A 22,210-nucleotide genomic window follows, 5' to 3' on the forward strand; every position below is an offset into this window, starting at 1 on the left:
CTAATGTCATTCACTTCAAAGTGGTCTGCACATTCAATGGGATTTTATCAAAATTTAGTTTAGCAATGAAAGTGAATGTTTCTAAGTCAAGATTTTAACACAATTTTCTGCTATCTACATGTACTACGATAATGAATGCTTATTTTCATTTCATTATATTGATCTGCCAAAGCAAATGGAGAGAAATTGAGAGAGAAATCCTGAAATATCAATTCAGTTTTATATTTCACACAGAAATATACTGCCTATAACAACAAAATCACCAATAATAATTTTCTCAATATACCCAACAAACCATGGCTTACAGACCGCAGATTAAAAACCATCTTTGTGAAATAAGGCCATGTTTATTCATTATTTCACACCCACAAACCACTAGAGATCCCTCTAAAGGTTAATGCCCTGGAAAGACAATGACACTGCACACAACAGCAGTGTTTATAAGTACACCAATAGTGTGTAAGAACTACACAAGCACTTACACCAGTGTTAAATTACATGGTGTAAGTTGAACAACAGCTAAACTTATTCAGGTGACACTTGTATTATCCATCCACACATAAAAATAATGAGCAGCTGGTTTTGATATACATATATATATATGTAAATAAGCTGTAAAAATGCTGTTTAAAATTTCAAGCAGTTTGTTTAAGCCTGTCACTCTAACATCAACTGTTTAATGCTTGAGTTTAATGTTTTAAGTTATTTGATTTTTTTTAACAAGATGTTGAAAACGTTTAAAGAATTTCAAATAAAGTTTAAACAACTTGTCGTTAGAGAGACCGGTTTAAACAGCGTGATATTTATATATGTGTGTGTGTGTGTGTGTGTGTAACTGGTGCACACAACAAGCGAACATCTTGGGCGCAGAGCATGAAGAAGGCAATTAAGCTCCCAATACTCAGATCTACAGTTGAAATAATGATAATTGCCCATTTCATTGTTTGTATCATTTCACTTACTGATCATTACTGTTAGAAGTAAAGTTTCAAAACAACAATGCTAACATGAATCGAACAAGCCAATATGGACTGAAGTATAATGAAATTAATTAAGGAACCATTTATTCACCCTCAATGGGCAGATGGTCTAATTGGGTTTTATTACCGAGTGATGTTTATTCATTAGGTTGAAGATGTTTGTTTGTAAGAGTTGAGTGTGTCATTCTTGAATCTCTACTCTAATACAATGCTCATTCCAATTTAAGAACATATATTGAGGAACTACAGTTCAGAAGTTGATTGAAAACAGGCATATAAACAGATGTAAATAATGACGTGTTTCCTTTCATACTTCATCTTGTGAGAGAATTGAATGAAGTGATCTTGAAAACCAAAACAAATGCTGAGTTAAGTATGCAGACAATCAAATATTCAGGATCACCCGAATTTATACAGATTTGAAAATGATATTCCTTATTTTATACTACCCCTTTACTCTCTCTACAAAATATATTCTGTGACTATACATATATTATTGGCATATACATTGGCATGTACTTGTGGAATATGCATGAAATGTGATTATGGGGAGATATATACCCTGATATCAAGATCAGATTACCTGCTTTAGGGCAGACTTTGATGATAGTATTAAAGGTCATGTGATAGAAACATCATCAATTTATCGAAAATCATGTGCATGTACACGAACCGTGTCTAGAAAGAATATAAATCCAGCCATATCTAGGGGCTAGCTCTGGTGTTCAATAAGATATGTATATCCCAGGGTTCAGACGTCTGATGTTTTGTGGGAAGGCCACGTTTCTTTATCTATGCATTTTCCTCATGCTTTTCAAAAAGTGGGATTGTTTTTCCTACATGTATAATCATAATCATTTCTTTGCAGATAGACTTTGTGTAAAACAAAATATATTAATTGGCAAAGATAATATTTTCATTTTAAGGTGATTGAGCAAAATATGTTGAAGTTGTTTACTAAAGTAACATATCTACAGTTTTAGGAAACATCTGCCAGCTCTATATCAAGGAGCAGGAGGAAGGGGTGATAAGTCCATTTTCCTTTTTTTTTCATAGGATGAAAACCCCATTCACACTTGATTCTTGACCCGGTTCCCACCAAACCCATCAGTGGGAATCTATTCAGCCCAACTATGAATCCTTTTGTAAAACCCAATTAAACATGTGACTTATGACGAGTATGCAAATAGCTACCAATATACATGTGCATAGAGTCAATCAAATGACAATAAAATCAAATTTATAGAAAATACACTGTAATATTGCAGTGAGTTAATAAATGTTGATTAACATGTCAGGAAATAATCTAAGCTCTGAATTTGTTTGAGAAATAAAAAAGTGAAATTCTAGCTAATAATAACCATAATTTTTTCAACCTATTTTTTTTTATACATATAGGTGCTGATCTCCATACTTCCACCACACAAGATATTTGCAATAGCAAAGCTTTGCTGTTGGGGACATTGGCACCAATTACTAAATGTGTCAAAATTTTCTTAAATTTGCAGCCGATCAGGAATCCGCAAAAAAATATCAGGTTATACAGCATCTGAACCAGTTAAGTTCAGTGTGATAAGGGTCAAAATCTGGACTTAAGACCAAACTCTCAACCAGAATGAAATGACTATTACTTTGGATGGCTGAAAATCATAGTTTAGTATGAACAAACAATAGTATTTTATATCTTTGAAATGGTCTTTTTTGTTAATACAATTGACATTTGGTTCAGTCTTAGGTTATTATAATAATAATAATAGACACTTCTTGTATAGCACATAAATGCATTATGAATAACGTCTCTATGCATTTCAAAAGGAGTTGGATATTATTACCCTGGCTGTAGCTCAAGGGGCTAGTTTCCAGCGCTTGGAATTTCAAGGAATAAGTTCTTGCCAGGTACCCATTCACCTCACCTGGGTTGAGTGCAGCACAATATTGAAGAAAAATATGCCATGGCTGGGATTTGAACCCATGACCCTCTGTTTCAAGGTCCAGAGACTAATCCACTGGGCCATGTATGTACATGTACTGCACAAAACCTTAGAATTTTTTGTCTTCTTGGAACAAAAAATATCAATGTCAAAAAGGCTATACAATAAGGATTGATGTCACTGATCAATTTCTTAGAGACCTAACTCCAAATAGTCCTTATGCATTGTCTGTTCAGTTTCAAAAGGGCATAAACTACATGTATGGTCAGTCATATAAGTTAATGTCTTTTAATCCACACAATATTAACAATTATTATGGAGTAATGATTATGGCTCCTTTTCTATTTCCATGTCAATAAAACAGTAGCATAAAAACATCAGTCAAATTGAATCATCATTCAAATAATTGAAACTATTATATTGAAGTAGAAGTTAAGTGGCAGACTACTGTAGTAGTTATTTGAAAAGCCACTTAAACAGCTTTAGCTCTGGCTATTCGCCAATATAAAAATCAACTCAAATTGACTGGGATGACATATATTAAATCAAAATACATAGCTGCTGGTAGTAATAACTGAAGTTCTAGAAAAACAGATTTCCTTAGTAAAAGGAAGTTTACCCTGATGCTAAGTTGGTTTTGAAATAAACAGGAAAACTTGAGCATTAGAGAAATATTACATAAATTCTATAAATTTCAAATGTTTTAGGGATTATGATGGCTATTTTTTTTAAAAGAGAAACACACATGACACAATATGCATTATGTCACATATTAAGTGAACATGTGAAATTAACTCAATTTTCTGAGAAATGACAATTTATGGATTTTATATTTGATCACAGGACATATGGGGGTGCAGACCATACATGTTTATTTGATAACTCTGTTATTCTTTGCTGGATCATGACAAACCTTCAAAATATCATGCTTTTTTCCTGAGCATTTTCACTGAAATAAATCCAGAATCAAAAAGGACATCCATTTTCATTTCTTTAGTTTGATTAGTTAAAACCTGAAAGAACACTGTTTTATCATATAGACCAAGTATAAACATGAAGATATCAATTCCAGACCCCATTCACTTCACTGTATTGATCCATTTAACCAGTCAAGAAGTGTGTTTCAATACTGTTCTGGAGGGCTAAACCTGAGGAGCTGCATAAAGTGAATTGCAGGATCCATAAAACTACTTTTTAAACTCCTGATCCATTCTGACAAATATCTCTCAACTGTCAAATCAGAAAATGAATTAAGAGTGCTTTAATCTTACAAATGTATTTCATTTGATAGAAACATACCTTGCCACTATGAACTCCAGCAACCTGTAAAGCAGTCTCTACCTTCTTTCTGTCAGCGCTACTAGATGAAAACATCTTACGGATACTTGGAGAGAGACAAAGAAAACACAATTTTCACATGACTGCTTTTCCATTAATAGGAAGTAATGAGAGCACAATGTATTTAATATCTATTTCATTTTTTTTCTAGGGTAGTCCATTCACCAGTAACTAGTTGTTTTACATGGGGTCCAGATTAATTATTTACTTTTATATAAAAAACATCATGATCAAATAACATACTGCAAGGCAAGTATGGGGTTGATTTGTATCCAAAGTCCATGAACATCACTCCAAAACAAATCAATAACACTCAATAGTTTTGAGGAAAGAATACTTAGGGAAGAGAAAACATAAAAGTTATTACAACTTTTCTTTGCCACTTTGATCTTAAAATCTTAATGCTGGACAACTTACATTAATTGCTATCTTCTTCCTAAAATTTATTAAAAAAAACACTAAATCAATTGTATTTGCAACTGCATATTTAAACATAGAGAAAAATTACAATTAATCATCAATATTGATTTCATTTCTTGATTTTACAGGGCTCAGTTAATGTATAAATTTGGGGAGAAAATTGCCTTTACTAGCCTCTACATTAAACGTGAATTGGAAACTTACTTTTTGACTGGAATGTGGCCGTCTCTGTTCACCATAATGGTTATCTTGGTATACCTGGATACAACATAACATCACACATTTCAATATTATTCAAATGAATCTCAACACAATGATTCCTATATCCCCATAATTCCCCATATCCATACATGTATTGACCCACTGCATCACCAATCTCATACTACTTGTCAAAAATACACCTTAACCCAATGAAGAAATGTGAACATACTGTATTATACATTATCCACTGAAAAGAATAGGAAATACTCTCCACTCGATCCTAGGCAGTATAAATGGAAAAACTGAATTCAATTGCTACAAAAAGAGTGTTATCTGGATCAGGTTGCATAAAAGTTACTATTGTGGTAACTTTGCCATCCAATGGTATCTTTAATGCAATCCTTGATTCTGATTGGCTGATGAGCATTGCTACCATGGTAGTTACCATTCAATGACAAAGATCCATGGAATGGGTCCTCTTATCTACTGATGATATGAAACAAGTAATTTCTGAGCAATTTTTCTTCATCTTACAACTGTCATAGTGCGAGCATACATTATGCCCTTGCTGTTTTTGCCTGTATTTACATTTTACTATCAAACAAACAAAAAAATGTGAAAAATATTACAATCATGTTTTATACCCAAAAGCTCAGTCAAATTTGACTGCTGAGTCTTTACCTTAACCTCCAATGATCAGTTTGTAAATGTCTCAAATTATTTTTTGCTTGATTTACAAATATACATTTCTTCTAACTTCACATTCACCATATAATTGGTCAAACAGCACATGCTATGAATAAAAATATATTTCAATCCATTTTATCAAATCAATATACTTAAATATACTATTGCAAAAAGAAGCTGCTGAAAACTGCTTATCTAAAAAAAAGAGCCAATGGAGTAAATTAGAGTCAAAAGGGGCCTAAGCTTTCGATCCTGGCAGAAGATTCTGCCAGGATCGAAAGCTTAGGCCCCTTTTGACTCTAAATATACTATTGTCTCATATTCATTTCTCTGGGAACCACAGCAAAAAGCTAACAATCATGGTACAACATTTTTTTTATTTGATTTTATAACATGATAAGTCAATAATGAAAGCAAGCACAGTAAAAAAAAAACATTCTGAGGAAATTGCTACAATATTGGATTACAAATATGCACATGTATGCAGCATGTAATAAGATAATGGAGGCTTGAATCACAGATCTCATCATCACAAAAAAGTCATGATTTCTACACAATTGACATGCAAAGAGATTCATGTTACAAAGATGAGAACAGAGAAATTCTCACCAAATCACATATTGCTTAATAACTTACAAAATTCATTTAGGAATTTTAGAAAATACCCCACATACAATAAACTGTAGATATACTTCACTTCTAAGAAGCTCTGTGTAAGTTTCGTAAAAGAGTGGTAAACAAATGACACATACAGAAAAATTGGTAAAAATATAGTTTTGTAAAAATCTACAAATTTTCCAATCTATCATGAAGTCTTTTCCCCAAAATATTTAAATTCAAAAAGAATATTTCATGGGCACTATGACACAAGTAGCAGTAAATAATTGCATGTCATGCAATATATGTACATGTAGTCATAAAAAACTTGTAGAACTATATTGTATTGACTACTGTGATTATCAAATCATGTTACCCTTTAATTTGGTTTGATTGCAAATCTCCCATTGTCAGTTTTCATTATTGACGCTTCATTGACATATAAAGTACACATCATGTTTTCATGTCTTTCATTAGACATATGACTAGTCTAAACCAATAGTCCCTGACAAACTAACTGCAGTAAATAATGACATGCAAAAAAGGAAAATATTAAGAAATACTAGTCTTTGTACATGTATATCTCTTTTTTTCCATTTTCTCATCAAACACTAAAACATTGTTGCTGAACTTTGTCAAACATTCACACCTTTACGCATGCATGATTTTTTTTTTACTTCAAAGCACCGAGTCAAGCACTCTATTAAACCAAGAAGAGTACTTGGCTTCAAAAGTGGGATTTTAGTCCCAGCGATTCTTTTAAGAAGATGGAAATGTATTGAACATTTCAGAGAGAGTATGAGCTTCTGATAAATTAATCCATTTCAAAATTGCAAAGTCTGTCATGCATTTAATGAGAGGGGAGAACTTTCACAAGAGCATCCTTTAGTCTAAAATGTTAAAAGTTTAAAAAAAATCAATCACATTATAGAATTGCTTCCTTGAGCATCGTATATAGAGGAAATTTGGGCTGAATCAGAAACCTGCTTTCAAGTGCTTTCTTGAGCTGGTGTATGGAATTCAAATATGGAATTCAAAAGTTTCTCCTCAACAATAAGCTACAACTAAAAGCATCATTGGTAATACAGGGTGTTATTAGAATATGACTCAACAATGAAAAAAAAGAGAAAAGAATGTCCTCATTTGGGGTTTCAAACATTAACAGGAAATTAAAATTATATTTCACATTCTACTGGTGTGCTAAAGGCCGAGGACAAAGTCCATTTTCACCAAGAAACAGATAATCTCAATTTATCAGGAAACTGACATGCTGCCTTTTCAAACACACAAGTAAGGGAGAAACTTGGATCAGTTGGTAAACTGCCTGCCTGTTGAACCAAAAAATATTTATGATTTGAGTCCACCCTAGGCCAATGTCTAAGCCCTACATTATGTAAACATGCCCTTCCCGTATTTTATTAAATAGTATAGAGCCAGAAATATACCTGATGAATACAGCATGCATTTGGATGCTCTTTAAGTATACTAGATACCCAAAGAAGCCTCATTTACCCCATCTCATTCAGAGACTACAGTGAAACAATAAATATGAAAACTGAATGACATTCGATGATCATTGCATTTATGACCTTTAAGAGCCATAGTAATCATCATTAATTGCAGCAAAACTACATCAATTAATAAGGACGTCAGTCCACACAGTTCTTTTATGAAAGGAGGGGCAAGGGCGTTTCTGCAGAAAGAAATCATAAACCTCTGAAGGACTTAATGAGAGAGTATTTCGAAGGATATAATTTCAAAACATGACAAAATCCAACATGCAAGTTACATGTATGAAACTTTAATGATTTTCAGATACATGTATATATATTATTCATAGGACTCAGAAATATTTGTAAGAAACTGTTCAAAAAGGCTGCAATTCTAGGAACTATTTAACTTTATTCTATTCAGTTTTATTTGATTCGTTTCCACATAATTATGGGTGAGATAGCCCTCTTCAGCCTCATCCAAAGGGTCCAGGAAGAGACTGTATGTCCAAGGGGTCTCCAGCTCTAACTGCAGCTGGAGAAACTTCTGATTCCTATACAAAACTGGTAGTTTTTGAAACATAAAATACAAATATATGACACCATTTGACATCTGAATCCTTTATATCAAAATATTTGCCTATCCTTGAATCATCCATCATCAAGGTAGCTCATACTTACATTTTGTGGAGTAGTTTGGCTGGTGATGGGTTCTGCGCTGATCTGTTGTGGGCTATTTTAAGCAAAGTTTCACACCATTGCTGAAAGAGAAAAGTGTAAAAGGGCGTTATGTAGTAGTATGCAAGACATATATGGATTATTGAGAAGTCTATAGTTAAACCTTTATAGGCCATGTTCTAACTCTGTGCTTAAATTAAAGAAAGTCGAAAAGGGTCATTTTTTATATATTGTATGTTTCTGCACTTTCCTGTGTCCTTTACACATGCTCTTATCATTGCCAGATAGTTATGAATGAATGGAGAATAAATTATCATTGACTGTAAGAGATTTGCATCACAATTGGCTTTCCATACCCTCTAAATCACACGGATTTAACAAATCGACTTTGGATATGAATAAAAATAAATTCTACATCTATTAAATCATTAAGGGGCACATTGTGCTTTTCACTAGCTGGAACTCATTGGCATTATCTTTAACAGATTTCTACATGTAATTACATGGAACCATTTTAAAATTTCCTCACTTTCTTGTTTTTGAGATTAAGAATTCATTTTTTTCACAATTAGGAAACATACACAATCAACAGCTCTAATTCATGTATTTTAAATTTGTTTATTAGCCACTTATTTGGAAACAGTTGATTACAAACAAGGACTATGCCATAATAATATACAATCGTTGCACAATTGAAGAAACACACACTGTACTTGTATACATGTAAATTGACCTAATAAAGGCTACAAACTCTTAAAAATCTCCTATTAAACCTTCATTATAGTTAATCTACATGCAAATTATAGTGTAATTTGACATGCTGCCAGTTTTTTTTTTTTGCAGTGCATGAAGATCTGTAACATGATCAAGGCAACAGAATACAGCTTAATGACCCATGGCTAGAAAAGAATGAACTCTTACAGGGGTATATGGTTTCTTTTTAGTTTGAATTTCAAATGAATCTCAAGATCGCACACCTAAATTTGTTGACAATGATTTTACTTCAACGCAATACACATTTTAGAACCTATACCAGGCAAAGAACTTTTAAAATTAAAACTTGATTCGATATGTACATATATCCTATTTTATATTTGCATTTTTAATTACCTTTCTTTAGTCCCAAAAGCTAAGTTTTGATTCTTTGTATATAAGATTTCACTCATCAGATATCTATTTCCAAAATCATGTTGTCTTTTTTATCTGGGATACACTTTATCAGTACCAATGAAATAAATTCACATTAAATGACAAAGGACATTAATCTACATTTTTCACTTTCCCTCCACATTTATATATTCTTTAGAATAGGTATTCCTTCAAACCATAAGAGCATGAATAAGCATAGGATTATCAAAATCATTCAGATTACCACAGATATGGTTGTTCAACGAAAACAGTTGCCAAAGAAAATGATCATGTGCAATGTATAATTGATGAATTTTATCAGAAATGAACAAGCCCTTTTTTCTACTCTGATACAGCACACTGCATACAAGGCCTGTATGCCTTTGGTAGCACAACTTATTATCAAATTGTAGCTTCATTACGACCCTTGAGGGAATAGTAAATCATAATTCTGAGAATCATTACCAAATATGGTCATATTCTGTTGCTTACAGATACCAGGTAAAATATATTCAAGATCCCTTGATAAAATACAATGGTCATGAATATGCATGAACACCAGAAATATGGAAATCAAGATGTCAATACATAGATACATGTTTCATATTGGGGAGATACAACGCATTTTAGTTTAACTCTTGAGCACATTACATTTTTTTTTTTTTTTTGGATATCTTCCAGTTTTCTTTCTACATGCTTTAAACTGAAATGGCAAATCAGCAATTAAAGGCTGGAGTGACAACCTTTTCCACATGTAATAATCCAGCCTTGCATAATGCTGAATCAAACTGTTGAACTGTTGAGCCCAACCATTTAAACTATGAAATGCAACATTTCGGAAAGGTTATCACTCCTACAACTTATATTTGCGGATTTAGCGCTTAACTTTTCAGCATCATGTATATTTCATTATTTCTATTTTTCCTTTTCCATCTCCTCTTCTCCTCATTCTCCTATCCTCTTTTTTCTCTTTTTTTGTATTTTTCTTACCTTTCCCCTCCTGCTCCCTATCCTCCCATTCTTCCCTTATCCCATTTTATTTACTGCTCCATCTTCTCCCCATATATTTGAATTCTACTTCTTAGGGAAAGTAATGCTAATTTCTTGTATTTATCCTTCTTCATAAAAAAATATGAATGTACAGTATATCATTATCAATTTTGATATAATTTCTTTGAAAAAGTAATACAAGGCAAACGCTCATTTATTTGTTGTGTTAAAATAGGAAAGGTACTGTTTTTAAACAGAAATTTTCCTTTTAAAATACTATGAAAACTATGTATATCATACCGTAATCACAGTTAATCAAACCTACACTATTACCTATTCTTGAGAAATCTATCAGGGGACTTAACTCATATTTGAGGCATTTGAACTTGTCAACTAAAGACATGAGCTCCAGGCAATTTGACAGGAATGCGCCAATGCCCATTCCTAATCCCTTTCCCTAACATTAGATCACTGCTATACCCCCAAGGCTTCACATCTAAACCCACAGAGTATCAAGGCAAAGACAAACTACTCTTCAAGTATTTACACTATCAATGAGCAGAGGTGAAGGATGCCGTGTATCACACTGAACCACCTGTAACACCATCTCAAACTTGCCTTACAGCACAAACACAGATCACCATGGTAACCACAATTACCATGGAAACTATACTGCCAAGGAGTGGTGAAGACTTCATCAATAGGAGTGGAGTATTTGCCACAAGATTGCCAGGAATCGTCGATGGTTACGTACAATATCTCAATTTGCACTAATATAAATTGCCATGTTATTTCTTTGAAAGGTGAACACAATATGCCTTGTGGCTAAACATGAATATATAGTATTTCAAAACAAATCTACATGTATCTAAGATCTATATGGTATTGATTTAAAAATTGTATCAATTAACACAAATGTGGTTTTCACAATTTAAATGATAAATAACTTAATCTTATCAAAAGTAGATATGAATAAATACTCCTTAAAACAGTATAACAGACTAAATATGAGGCTCATTTACACCAGCTAGAACCTAAAAAGATGACATGTTAAGTTCAACTAAACCTACATTATATTCAATTAATTAGAATATTAGTGTGGAGTATTTTTCATTGAATTCCTTTTTATGATGAGAATTTCCTTTTTTATCGGATTTTACTGCCCTGCCCTTAGTCTCTATGATATTGATATTTCAATGTGATTATACATGTAATATTTGCAATGGTCACACTGACTATAACCTAACACACCCTGATAAAGTTACATCAAGTAGTTAGTCACAGCTGTGTACTTATCTCTAATATATTATCGTGCTTTCACGTAGATGTACAAGCAACAAACATGAAGGAAAGGCATGGAGACATATCTCTGGCATTAAAAGTGACTGATATAATGGAAGGGGGGAATTTTTGCATCAATTGGTTTAAAAAGTCAATGCACAACTATCCATACTTCAAACAAACTCTATATTTGATTTTTTTAATGTTCATACAAAATCCAACTAAACAATACTGTATTATCTCAAATATAGTTTAATTCTTCTGGAAATAAGTCATTTCCTATAAAGTATTGATAGGCCAGCTTCACTAGAGACACTGAATGGTATATCCCTGCAAAATAATAACTATAGGCCTTGCCCTTCATATGGAGACAGCCAAAATTGAATACCCCTCTAAGAATGAAAAGATAGCAAAGAAATAGGAATAGTCCAAATAATGAATCATCTTTTCAATGCAATAGATTTCTCATTCCATCTATTATAGATGGGGCTGACACAGTGTGACTAGGGTATATTGGCAGTAATGTACAGGAGCACTTAGCTATGTAAAAAATGGCTCTTGAAGGAAAATGAAAAAGCAATGGAGCTCCTGGGTTCCTTTTTCTGATGGTATATTTTATAAATAAATCACAACTATCCCTTGGCATTGGTTCAAGTAGGAGAGAAGTGAAAACAAAACACAAGCCTGTCAAGCATCAAACTTAATATCTTGGAGCTCTCACCACATAGTCTCTTTACAAAGACTTACAGAGAATTTTGTTTCCAAGGTGGAGTATATTGGTTAAATAGCTTTAAAACATTTTCAAGTGGTTTAAGACATACGCATTCTACAATGCTGATAGACTCCTTTTTATCCTTTGCTAAATCTTATTTGAATTTGACATATTAGATTAGATTTCATCCCTCATGTCCTGATTTCTTTTATGGTCTCTTGTCCATTTTTTCGTATTTGTAATAAATATTAATGAGACTTGATAATAAAAAAAGAAATGTTATTCCCAAACTTTATTTTGTCAATGCTTTGGAGAGGAAAAAAAAAGAATTACAAGCAAAACATTAAGGTATCCTCAGATCTTTACTGTGAAATATTAAATTTCAACTCCGAATAGTTTACTCGATAGATGGTGCATAATAAATGCTGTTTATTATTATTATTAACATAAATGCCCAATCAAAGAACATACATTTTTATTTTATTCTAGTTTTGTAATATGTTCTAATATATAGTAGAGTAAATAATGTTCACTAAACTGGAATTGGCTACATGTACTATGCTCATTTATTCACATAAAGAGTAATATCCATTTTTTTTACTGAGTAACTAACTACTGTACATGATTATTTTGCTACACCATCACACACTTTTATGATATGAGAGCCAATTATTGAACGTGCCATTTCCACATGTTCAGAGAGCACCTCTCTGCTATTATGATAAAAAAGGTTTAATTAATCAAATGCATCAAAAGTCAAGGCTGTGCAGCTTAATGGTCAATAAAAGCAGGCAGAATGGGGGGTATGCTGTATTCTGAGCAATTTTCACACTGTACTTTTTAATAATATAAAGATTGCTGCTGATCAATTATTCATTATATACATACGGTATTTGTGGGATCACAGCTCAGTTTAAATCTATTTACATAGATTCCTTTTTATTTAAAAGTAATCAAAGAGCAAAGAAAAGCAGCTAGCATTCAATCGTCATTGTTCCAAGGAAAATTTATTCACACATTTTTCTAAAGGTGAAAGACATTCTTTGGGTACAAATTGACAGGATATGAGGCATCAAATAGGTTGTTGAGCCGATAGATGGTGCATATTAGGTAATAAAATATTAATGCTCCAGCAGTTTTCTAGTAACCAGGTAATTCAACCAAGGGGGGGGGGTCTAATTTGAGTACAGTGGTACCAGCATAATTAAAATGATGATGATGTCCAATGTATTTAACTTTTTACATGGCATACAAACCAACCTTCAATACATATGTATAGTGCAAGTAAAAACATATTCAAACTTGGGTCCCACTGCATGTAAGTATAGCTATCATGTTAACTTTGTCATCTATCCAATTATATTTTCTGTTGAATCCTTGATTTTGAATGGCTGTTGTGCATTTTTACCATAATAGTTGCCTTTAGATAGAAATATTATTATAATTTTCATGCAACCAGCAGAGAATATGCCAAGCATTTGTTGTTTACATCTTCTCAGTTTGATTTCTTCCAGGGACCCTCTCACATCCCTGATTTCTTTTTGTGGTCTCACAAGATAAATTGGACATTTACAAGGATAATCTTGAATTACAGGGCCTTTTCTTCTTTACTTTTTTTTTTCATTTCTAATTTACATTTTGAAATGGACCAAGTTGCAATCCATGGTAACTCTTTTGCAAGTTAAATGGTCTTCTTTTGATATTTGGGGGTGTGTCACCCAAAGTCCCCATGTACCATTGTCCCTGTTTATTATCATGCTAAAGTAAAACAAGATTTTCAATGACAAATAATATAAAAGAGTTAGTATAAAAATGTTGACTGTTGGTACATGTACATGATAAAATCATTATTGCTAATATTCATAAAATTGATGGCAATATATTTTAGTATCTTCATTAAAAGAATTAAGAAAAGGCATTGAGTATGAATGCTGTAATAGTACCAGCATTATTTTCACCCTGCATAAATACAAGGTAGATCACTGGTAGAATGGCTCCATCCTCATGCTAATGGACATTGGAATGGAGATACTTTTCAGCGTTCTTGTTACAAAGATCAAAGAGTTTACAATGAACTAAACTAGGTCAGTGCATTTTCACCATTCTATTTCAACGATGCATGCATCCAAGAGAATTCTAACTGGTCGATTGCCATAAACACCATCAAGGCTACAGAAAAGCAAGCCTACTCTTTTATACAGTCATTTCTCCTGTACATACATGTACATGTATCAAAATAAGAAGATGGAGCACTTTTGGGTGTAACTATTCTACTCACTTTCCTACAATTTAAAGGGCAAGTCCACCCGAACAAAAGGTTGATTTGATTAAAAAGAGAAAAATCCAACAAGCATAACACTGAAAATTTCATCAAAATCAGATGTAAAATAAGAAAGTTATGACATTTTAAAGTTTTGCTTAATTTCACAAAACAGTTATATGCACATCCTGGTCGTTATGCAAATTAGGAGACTGATGATGTCATCCACTCACTATTTCTTTTGTATTTTATTACATGAAATATGAAATATTCTAATTTTCTCCTCATTGTCAAGTGAAACAGTGATCAATTCCTCCCTGAACATGTAATATTAGCATTGCTAAATATTATGATTCAGTCAAGTCGGTCCCTATCGTCATATCTGTAAAAATTGAAATATTGTATAATTCAAGCAATAAAAAACAAAAGAAATAGTGAGTGATGGACATCATCGATTGACTCATTTGCATGTCAATGAGTTGCGCATATCACTGCTTTGAGAAAAATAAGCGAAACTTTAAAATGCCATAACTTTCTCATTTTACAACCGATTTTGATGAAATTGTCAGTGTTATGCTAGTTTGATTTTTCTCTATTTATTCAAATCAACATTTTGCTGGGGTGGACTTGACCTTTAAAAAGCACAATTGGATCTCCCTCACCCCTCCCCCATTGATCCATCAATCAATGAAAACATGAATACATGTAAATAAACAAAGGATACAAACATAAATTAGTATATGAACAAATGGAAAAGCAGTAAAATATGGAAAAAATACATAATATGAGCGGAATTTCATTTGTGCAAAATAAAATTTGTGTAATATATCTTTAGGAAATTCCATAAAACTTTAGTAGTCTGAAGTCTTAGACTAATTGAATATCACGCCAGCTTGTCTTAACATATTGCAGTAGCTGCTTGGTTTAGTTCCCAAATGATCTCTAATGTGATAAGACGCCCAGCTTTTCTCCTAACTATAACAAATGCCAGACTCCAACCAGTCCATAATAGCATCAAGGCACTTGCAAGCTTCCAAAGTAGATGGACATACTCTGAGCCTCTAGGTGGTTTCAAACCCCCTCGATCATAAGAATCCCTGTAAAATTACGAGAACCTTTTTAGACTAAAAAATACCCATTTATTATTCCTGCATTCACACCGCCCCGAAACATACCCATCGGGATAAGTTCCTGAAGTTATGAGCATGCGCAGTATGGTCTGATAAGCAGGCAAGGCGCGAGATTAAAAATCACTAGCCCAGCAGCCACCCACGGCACCCGCACCTAATGACACGCTGGGCTAAAAGTTCCCGTAAATTGCTTTCCCATATTCCCATTGCGAAAAATACCTGCGACCTTGGAAAAATCCATGTGAAAGTTCTCGTAATTTCGCCAAGTACCTACTATTTAGCAGGTATTTTCTTTCAGGGAAATTACCAAAATATCTGGTATTTTCTTAACGGGGTAAATTTCCAGATCAGAAAATACCTGGAGCTGACGAACTTTGAGGCGGTCTGAAACCACCTTCTGTAACCCCTTTCAGTAATTTATCTATTTATGGTCCCCAATAGAAGAGTTTGCATCAATAGTAAAAATTGCCACCAGTAATTCACAGATGACCAAGCTTCTTTGGCAAAGACCATTTCATTAAATCAGTGACTCATTCTAGAAAGGTACCAGTTGGAGCATGGCAACTACACCGCTCCTACTTCAGACCAATTGGAAGCAATAATAGGCAAAGCTTGATTTTGCATGCAAATAAGATATGAACAGAGCTGCCAACCTGAAAAGGAACATTTCAGTATTTTTGAAGCTGAAAATCAGTATTTTTAAAAAATACCTTAGGACCACAAATACAACTGAAACTTTAGAAATCAGTATTTTACATGAAACTATCAGTATTCTTCTCACTTTTCAGTACTAAATACTGAAAATCAGTACTACTTGGCAGCTCTGTATGAACTTTGACCATGTGGTGAATTTAGGCCCAGATTTAGCACAGCTCCCTTTAAATGATGATCTGGTCCATGCCTGATTTGGACCTGGCCAGTACCTGGTAATTCTAAAAGCAAAGCTAAATTTTTGGCCTGGACCCTTTCAGTAATTCAAAATTGTATGACTTTGCGAGGGTAAGGATGAACTGTGATTTACAGAAAGAGGGCATGTGAACCCAAGAGCACACTTTATCCATTTGAATGAGGATAGTAATAGATTACTGATCCTTTTCTATTTTTTCTTGATCATAAAAAAATATTATATCAGTAGTTGACATACAACAGGTGTGATTCTAATTTGAAGTATCTACATGTGTGTACTATCTATAGAAGATATTAAGCTGTTATTACTATCCATGTTTGTTTGTGTTCTCTTCACCTCAAATATATCACATGGTGGTATGAAAATTCAGATATTGTATGACAAAGTTGTACTGCTGTACCATTATGTCATGAAAAAGAAATTATCAGGCAAAACTAGATGTAAGATGAATATACAAGCCATTATTCTTAAATACTTTAAAACAATTTCTTTTACCAAAGAATGCAATCGATCATACAAACTACTACTAATTTATGATTAATTGTAAAGTTTTGTTTTCATAATCCACCGAACCGAATACATAGGACACAATGAGATTCTTACCTGAGCTACTTTAGCCGATGTACCACAGAAATTAATGAATGTGAGACTGACGATGTCTGATCCATAGACAACTGTAATGGTCTTATCTTCCAATGGGACATCTTTAGAACCCATGTCACATAGAGTACTCAGCTTGGCATCCTATACATGATCAAAATAAATATTGAATGTCAACATGGATTACAGATCAACAGCTATGATAAAATAACTCTTCTGTTCTCAAAGTTGCACATCTATACATGAGATCAGCTACCTAAACATTACAACATAATATCACATAGAAATGTACTGGAGCATTATACATATAGAAGAAAAATAAATATGCTAAACAAATGATCAGCTTTTAAACATTGTCCCACCTATTCATACTTGTAAAGTATTCTTGTCATTGTAACACTTCAAATTCATCTTTTTCCTCTGGAATCTACTACATGTACATGTACACAGTAAAAACTGTGGTGTTAAAACACACCAGTTGGTGTTAATAGAGGACCACACCCTGAGGCGTTAAAATTATACCCTCGAGATTTACCATAACACCAAATAGTGTAAATGTAACAACCAATGGTGTTGCAATAACACTTTTAGGTGTTAAAATAACACTGTCAATTTAACACCGGTGTAAAATATCTGGTGTGGTCCTCTATGTACACCGGTTAACACCACAGTTTTTGCTGTGTATGTGTGTATCATATTTTTCTATATTTTTCTTTGACAGACAAAATATGCACAATGATAATTTTGTTTACAATGCTGCTCAGAATTCTTTAGTACATGTATAAGGGGTAGTAGATGTGCGAACATCCCCAGAGTGACAAGACTTCATGACATACATGTATTTGGGCTATTTCATGGTCAGTCGCATTACACTGTTACGTGTCTTTTCTAATACTTCGTGCTGTCAGTTTTACAGGAGTGAGTCTTAACAATACATACAGAAAAATTGTGTGCTGTATATTATGGATGCCATGACATCCTAAAATCAACCAGTTGCATTACAGAAAAAGGACATGGAAAATTACTTTTTAATAGTTCTTTCAAATCAAAACTTTTCAATACCTACAAAACAGTATTATATAAGTCTCAAATACGACATTTGAAGTTGGGTAGCAAATTTCTTTGTGGACACAAAAAGCCTGATCTGTTGCATTACAGTAAGTCGCATTACACTTTGTCAGGCAAAACAAATTTGACATTTTCTAACTTATATTTAAAATCTTTCTTTAAATCTTATGTAAAATGATGACCTCCAGATTATCTAACTGAAAATTTTACAAAACAAACAATAGTTTTCAAAAAAATTGAAATTCAGTAAAATATATTTTTATGTAGTCCAACGTATATAATTTCTTGTATGGTTTGGATTATATAAGGAGATGAGTAAGAAATTTGTTCTCAGGCTAATTATGATCACATTTTGTATGAACTTCCATATGAGTTTTAATAGGAAATTTTGTTCCAGATTCGAATTAGAGCCAATATAAATTTTTGGAAAATGCATACTTTTGCTTGGAATCACCCATTTACATAAATAGGGAAAAAACATGAATTTACTTTTCAAGATAAATACAGTATTCATAAGGTCAAGTCTCTCCAAACCCTTGCAAATATCTAAATATGAAGTCACTATCACATTCCAAATGGAATACTATCCCATAGTATAAAATGCTAAGGCATGCCATATGACGGTTTAGAATGCGTTAGGGTTAGAATGCATCTTCTTATTTTCGTATTTATTCAAAACAATTCTCATCTTTCTCTTACTTTCACACCCTTAACCATTCCCCTCCCTTGTCAGAAAACATAAAAATCTTCCAATTTCCATCAAGAAACTCGTCAAGGCTGAGAAAGAAGGATTCATCTCATCCCCTTTCTGAGAAAGAAGTGCAACCCAAGAGGGAGCAAATTATAGAGTGAGACAGACACCGGCGCTATCATCGCCTTGGCTATCCCCCAATTAGCCTTGATTGAATTGAGATGCTTATCACTCCGTTTAATCTTATATGGATAATATGGAAAATGGGATCAGAGCTGTATTCACACTCAGAGTTAAAGCTGAGATGGATTAATTATAGTTTTAATTTAGTTAAACTGTCTTTTATCCAAATACTATGAAACTATCTTCATACTCAAGGCTTGAATGTGTAAACAAGCCATTTCAAATTTTGGAATCTGCATTACAACAATTCGCAAAATAGCTGCCTGTGAAATATTCTCTGTTTCAGAAGATGAGAATATGTAGGAAATTCAAAGTCATTTTAAAAAATACAGAAAATGAACATTGGAGAATGTGTACACACTTTCTACTGGAGCCTACAGTATTAGCTTGAATGCAAAGCATGGCTATTTAAATACTGAGAAAATATTTTAAACATTTTAGTGGAGGGGGGATACTATTTTCCCTTCATACGGGCCTATGCAGTTCATTAGATGGTATACTGCATGATACATTCTCTCTCATGTGGAGGGTTGCGAAAGGAGGGTGACAGACATTGTGTTATTTTCCTAGAAATTTGTGGAAAATTATATGACTGATGACAAATTTCAGTGTCACACCTCTACATCTAACCTTCCTTGATTATTCCTACATTATCTAAAGTTGTTTCTGAAAAGTAATGAGATGTATAGTTCAATAACACATTAATAAGCCAGGGTATATACAGTACTCATTTCTTTTCAATACAATTATACTCAGCGTTCTCGCTACCACGCGTCACGGTTGTCGGGCGCCGACAACCCTGAAAATTTTCAGGGGAAATCCGACAACCGTGAACTTCCCCGACAACCGTGGCCGACAACTGTAAAACAGGCCTAGATCTACAAAAAAATGAATATATTAATCTGCTTTTCAGATCCTAAAATAAACTTGACGATTATTTCGTCCAAGATTTCTTCCCGGGATTTCTTTGACTCACTCACTACGCTACGCTATACGATACAACCTCGACTCGAGGCCCAATCTCTTTTGTGGGAAGCGCGAAGATGCTTACCTCGCTTGCGTATCGCATTGCTCACATTATTTACGTCTTTAAAATGGTAGTAAATACGCTAAAAAAATAAAGTGAGTTGAGAGGGGTACCGTAGGTTACTGGGTTAGGCAATGTAATTATTAGGTTATTACGAATTTCAGTTTTCAGTTGATATTATCACTTCTCTTTTTCAAAAGTAAAGTGTCAAAAATAATATCAGAATTCGATCGGATTTTAATTTTATCTCGTCCCAGCCTTTGCTACATCGGGGCTACATCGACTACATGAATTCATTGAATGCTTTTCTGATGACACTCCCGTAGATCGAGCGAATTGAGAAAATTATTCAAAGATCACGTTGATAATGACAAAGCCAAAGGAATGGATTGACATAATGTCCAACTCATTTACTTACAGCATAATGATTTATTCATTCACATTTATATTCCGATTTTACTCCATAATTTCCAAAGTCTTGATCTCTACATCGATCTTTTGAAAGTGTTGATTAATTTCGCGACGGTGTGTCTACCAAGTTCTGTATCACCGCACGAGCGCTCGCAACGACCACATTCAGGAAACAAATCGCACATGGCATCAAAATCCTTGATCTGGGGATCCGAGTCTTCCAGAATTAGATGGGATCCAAAACTAATTCAGTTTGAATGTTTTTTTTTTCAGATATTCAATGAATCTGTTACAATTTTCATAAGTAATTATCTTTATTAATATCATTCACATTTGTTATCATTACAACTCATCTTTTTAATGTGAATTATACGTATATACAGTGTATTTTCATTTGTATTGTTCTTTATTGCTAATTGCCTGCCAATTGAATAATGAGCGCACCTGTCACGGTCCTGAGAAATGTTTTTAATCATCACGGTGAATGCTTTATGAATTTGTTGCACAATTGCTTAACTACGATCTAAAATAAAATATTATTTGAAAAAATTGATTTGTTTGAAGGAGAAAGAAAGAATAAAGGGGGGAGGGGTGGTCGTGGGCAATGTACATTGTAGATGAAAATTATGGGATGTTTGTGACTTTATGATGGGGTCGGAGGGGATTGGCGAAAAGAAGTCAATGTTCGGAGCGAACGAAATTAATATTCATTTACGGATGTGTCTACTGTCATTGATCATTGTGGCTGCATAGTCTTTATGGCGATTGAAAAATCCACCTTGGGTCGGGAGGGTTACGTGATTCAATAGATTTCGATAGAAGTACACACATTAAAAAAAGAGGATTGACAATTCATTCACAGATATTCATTTTAAGTACGGATTGTGTGAACGTTTTAGAGGATATGTATTTCGTTGTTTACGCCCACAATGATTTGCTAGTATAATTTGAATATCGTTGGATGAATTTTTCAATTTCACTGATGTTATGTTTTCTATCGGCATTGTGCTTTTATACAGTTAGCTTTACAACGTCGTTAGCCTAATTACTGCGAGTGGATGATATTCATGAAATGAGTTGGAATGTGAACGAGACGCCCCAAAACCGATGGCACGTGATCTAATTAGTATTCATTATCTTGGGCTTGAGCCAATCATTGTGCTTGAACGGGTTTCCCCGATCCCCCCCCCTGGAATGTGTGCCACCGTGTGTGACCTTTTAACCGGTTGTTTGAGTGCGAACCAGCTGATTTCGTGACCTCAAATATTCTTCATGAATATTCCTCTACTATTTTTCTTTATTTCTGTTCTAACAAGTTGTACTTCTTTTATTAATAGAGTTTGGAACAGGATACTATATAATTGAATAATACATTTAGCATGACATATTTTGCCACTTTTGATCTTATTTTTTTAAATCTGTTTTCACTTCACATGCTATATATTTTTTAATTTCATATCCTTGTATACACTTTATTTCAGAGTTTACCCCCCCCCCCCC

General features: G+C 33.5%; 1 protein-coding gene across 1 annotated transcript in view; it reads right to left on the minus strand.

Annotated features, from left to right (window-relative positions):
• Window positions 1–22,210, minus strand: part of LOC121419419 (1-phosphatidylinositol 4,5-bisphosphate phosphodiesterase beta-1-like) — a 119,181-nt gene that overhangs the window by 60,444 nt on the left and 36,527 nt on the right. The window contains exons 5-8 of the mRNA XM_041613877.1: window positions 17,334–17,474; window positions 8,326–8,405; window positions 4,874–4,927; window positions 4,211–4,295 (exon numbers count right to left, since the gene is read on the minus strand). Of these exons, the coding sequence (XP_041469811.1) occupies window positions 4,211–4,295; window positions 4,874–4,927; window positions 8,326–8,405; window positions 17,334–17,474 (360 nt within the window). The remainder of the gene's footprint in view (window positions 1–4,210; window positions 4,296–4,873; window positions 4,928–8,325; window positions 8,406–17,333; window positions 17,475–22,210) is intronic.

This window comes from Lytechinus variegatus, chromosome 7, assembly GCF_018143015.1.
Source record: "Lytechinus variegatus isolate NC3 chromosome 7, Lvar_3.0, whole genome shotgun sequence".
NCBI classification, from domain to species: domain Eukaryota; kingdom Metazoa; phylum Echinodermata; class Echinoidea; order Temnopleuroida; family Toxopneustidae; genus Lytechinus; species Lytechinus variegatus.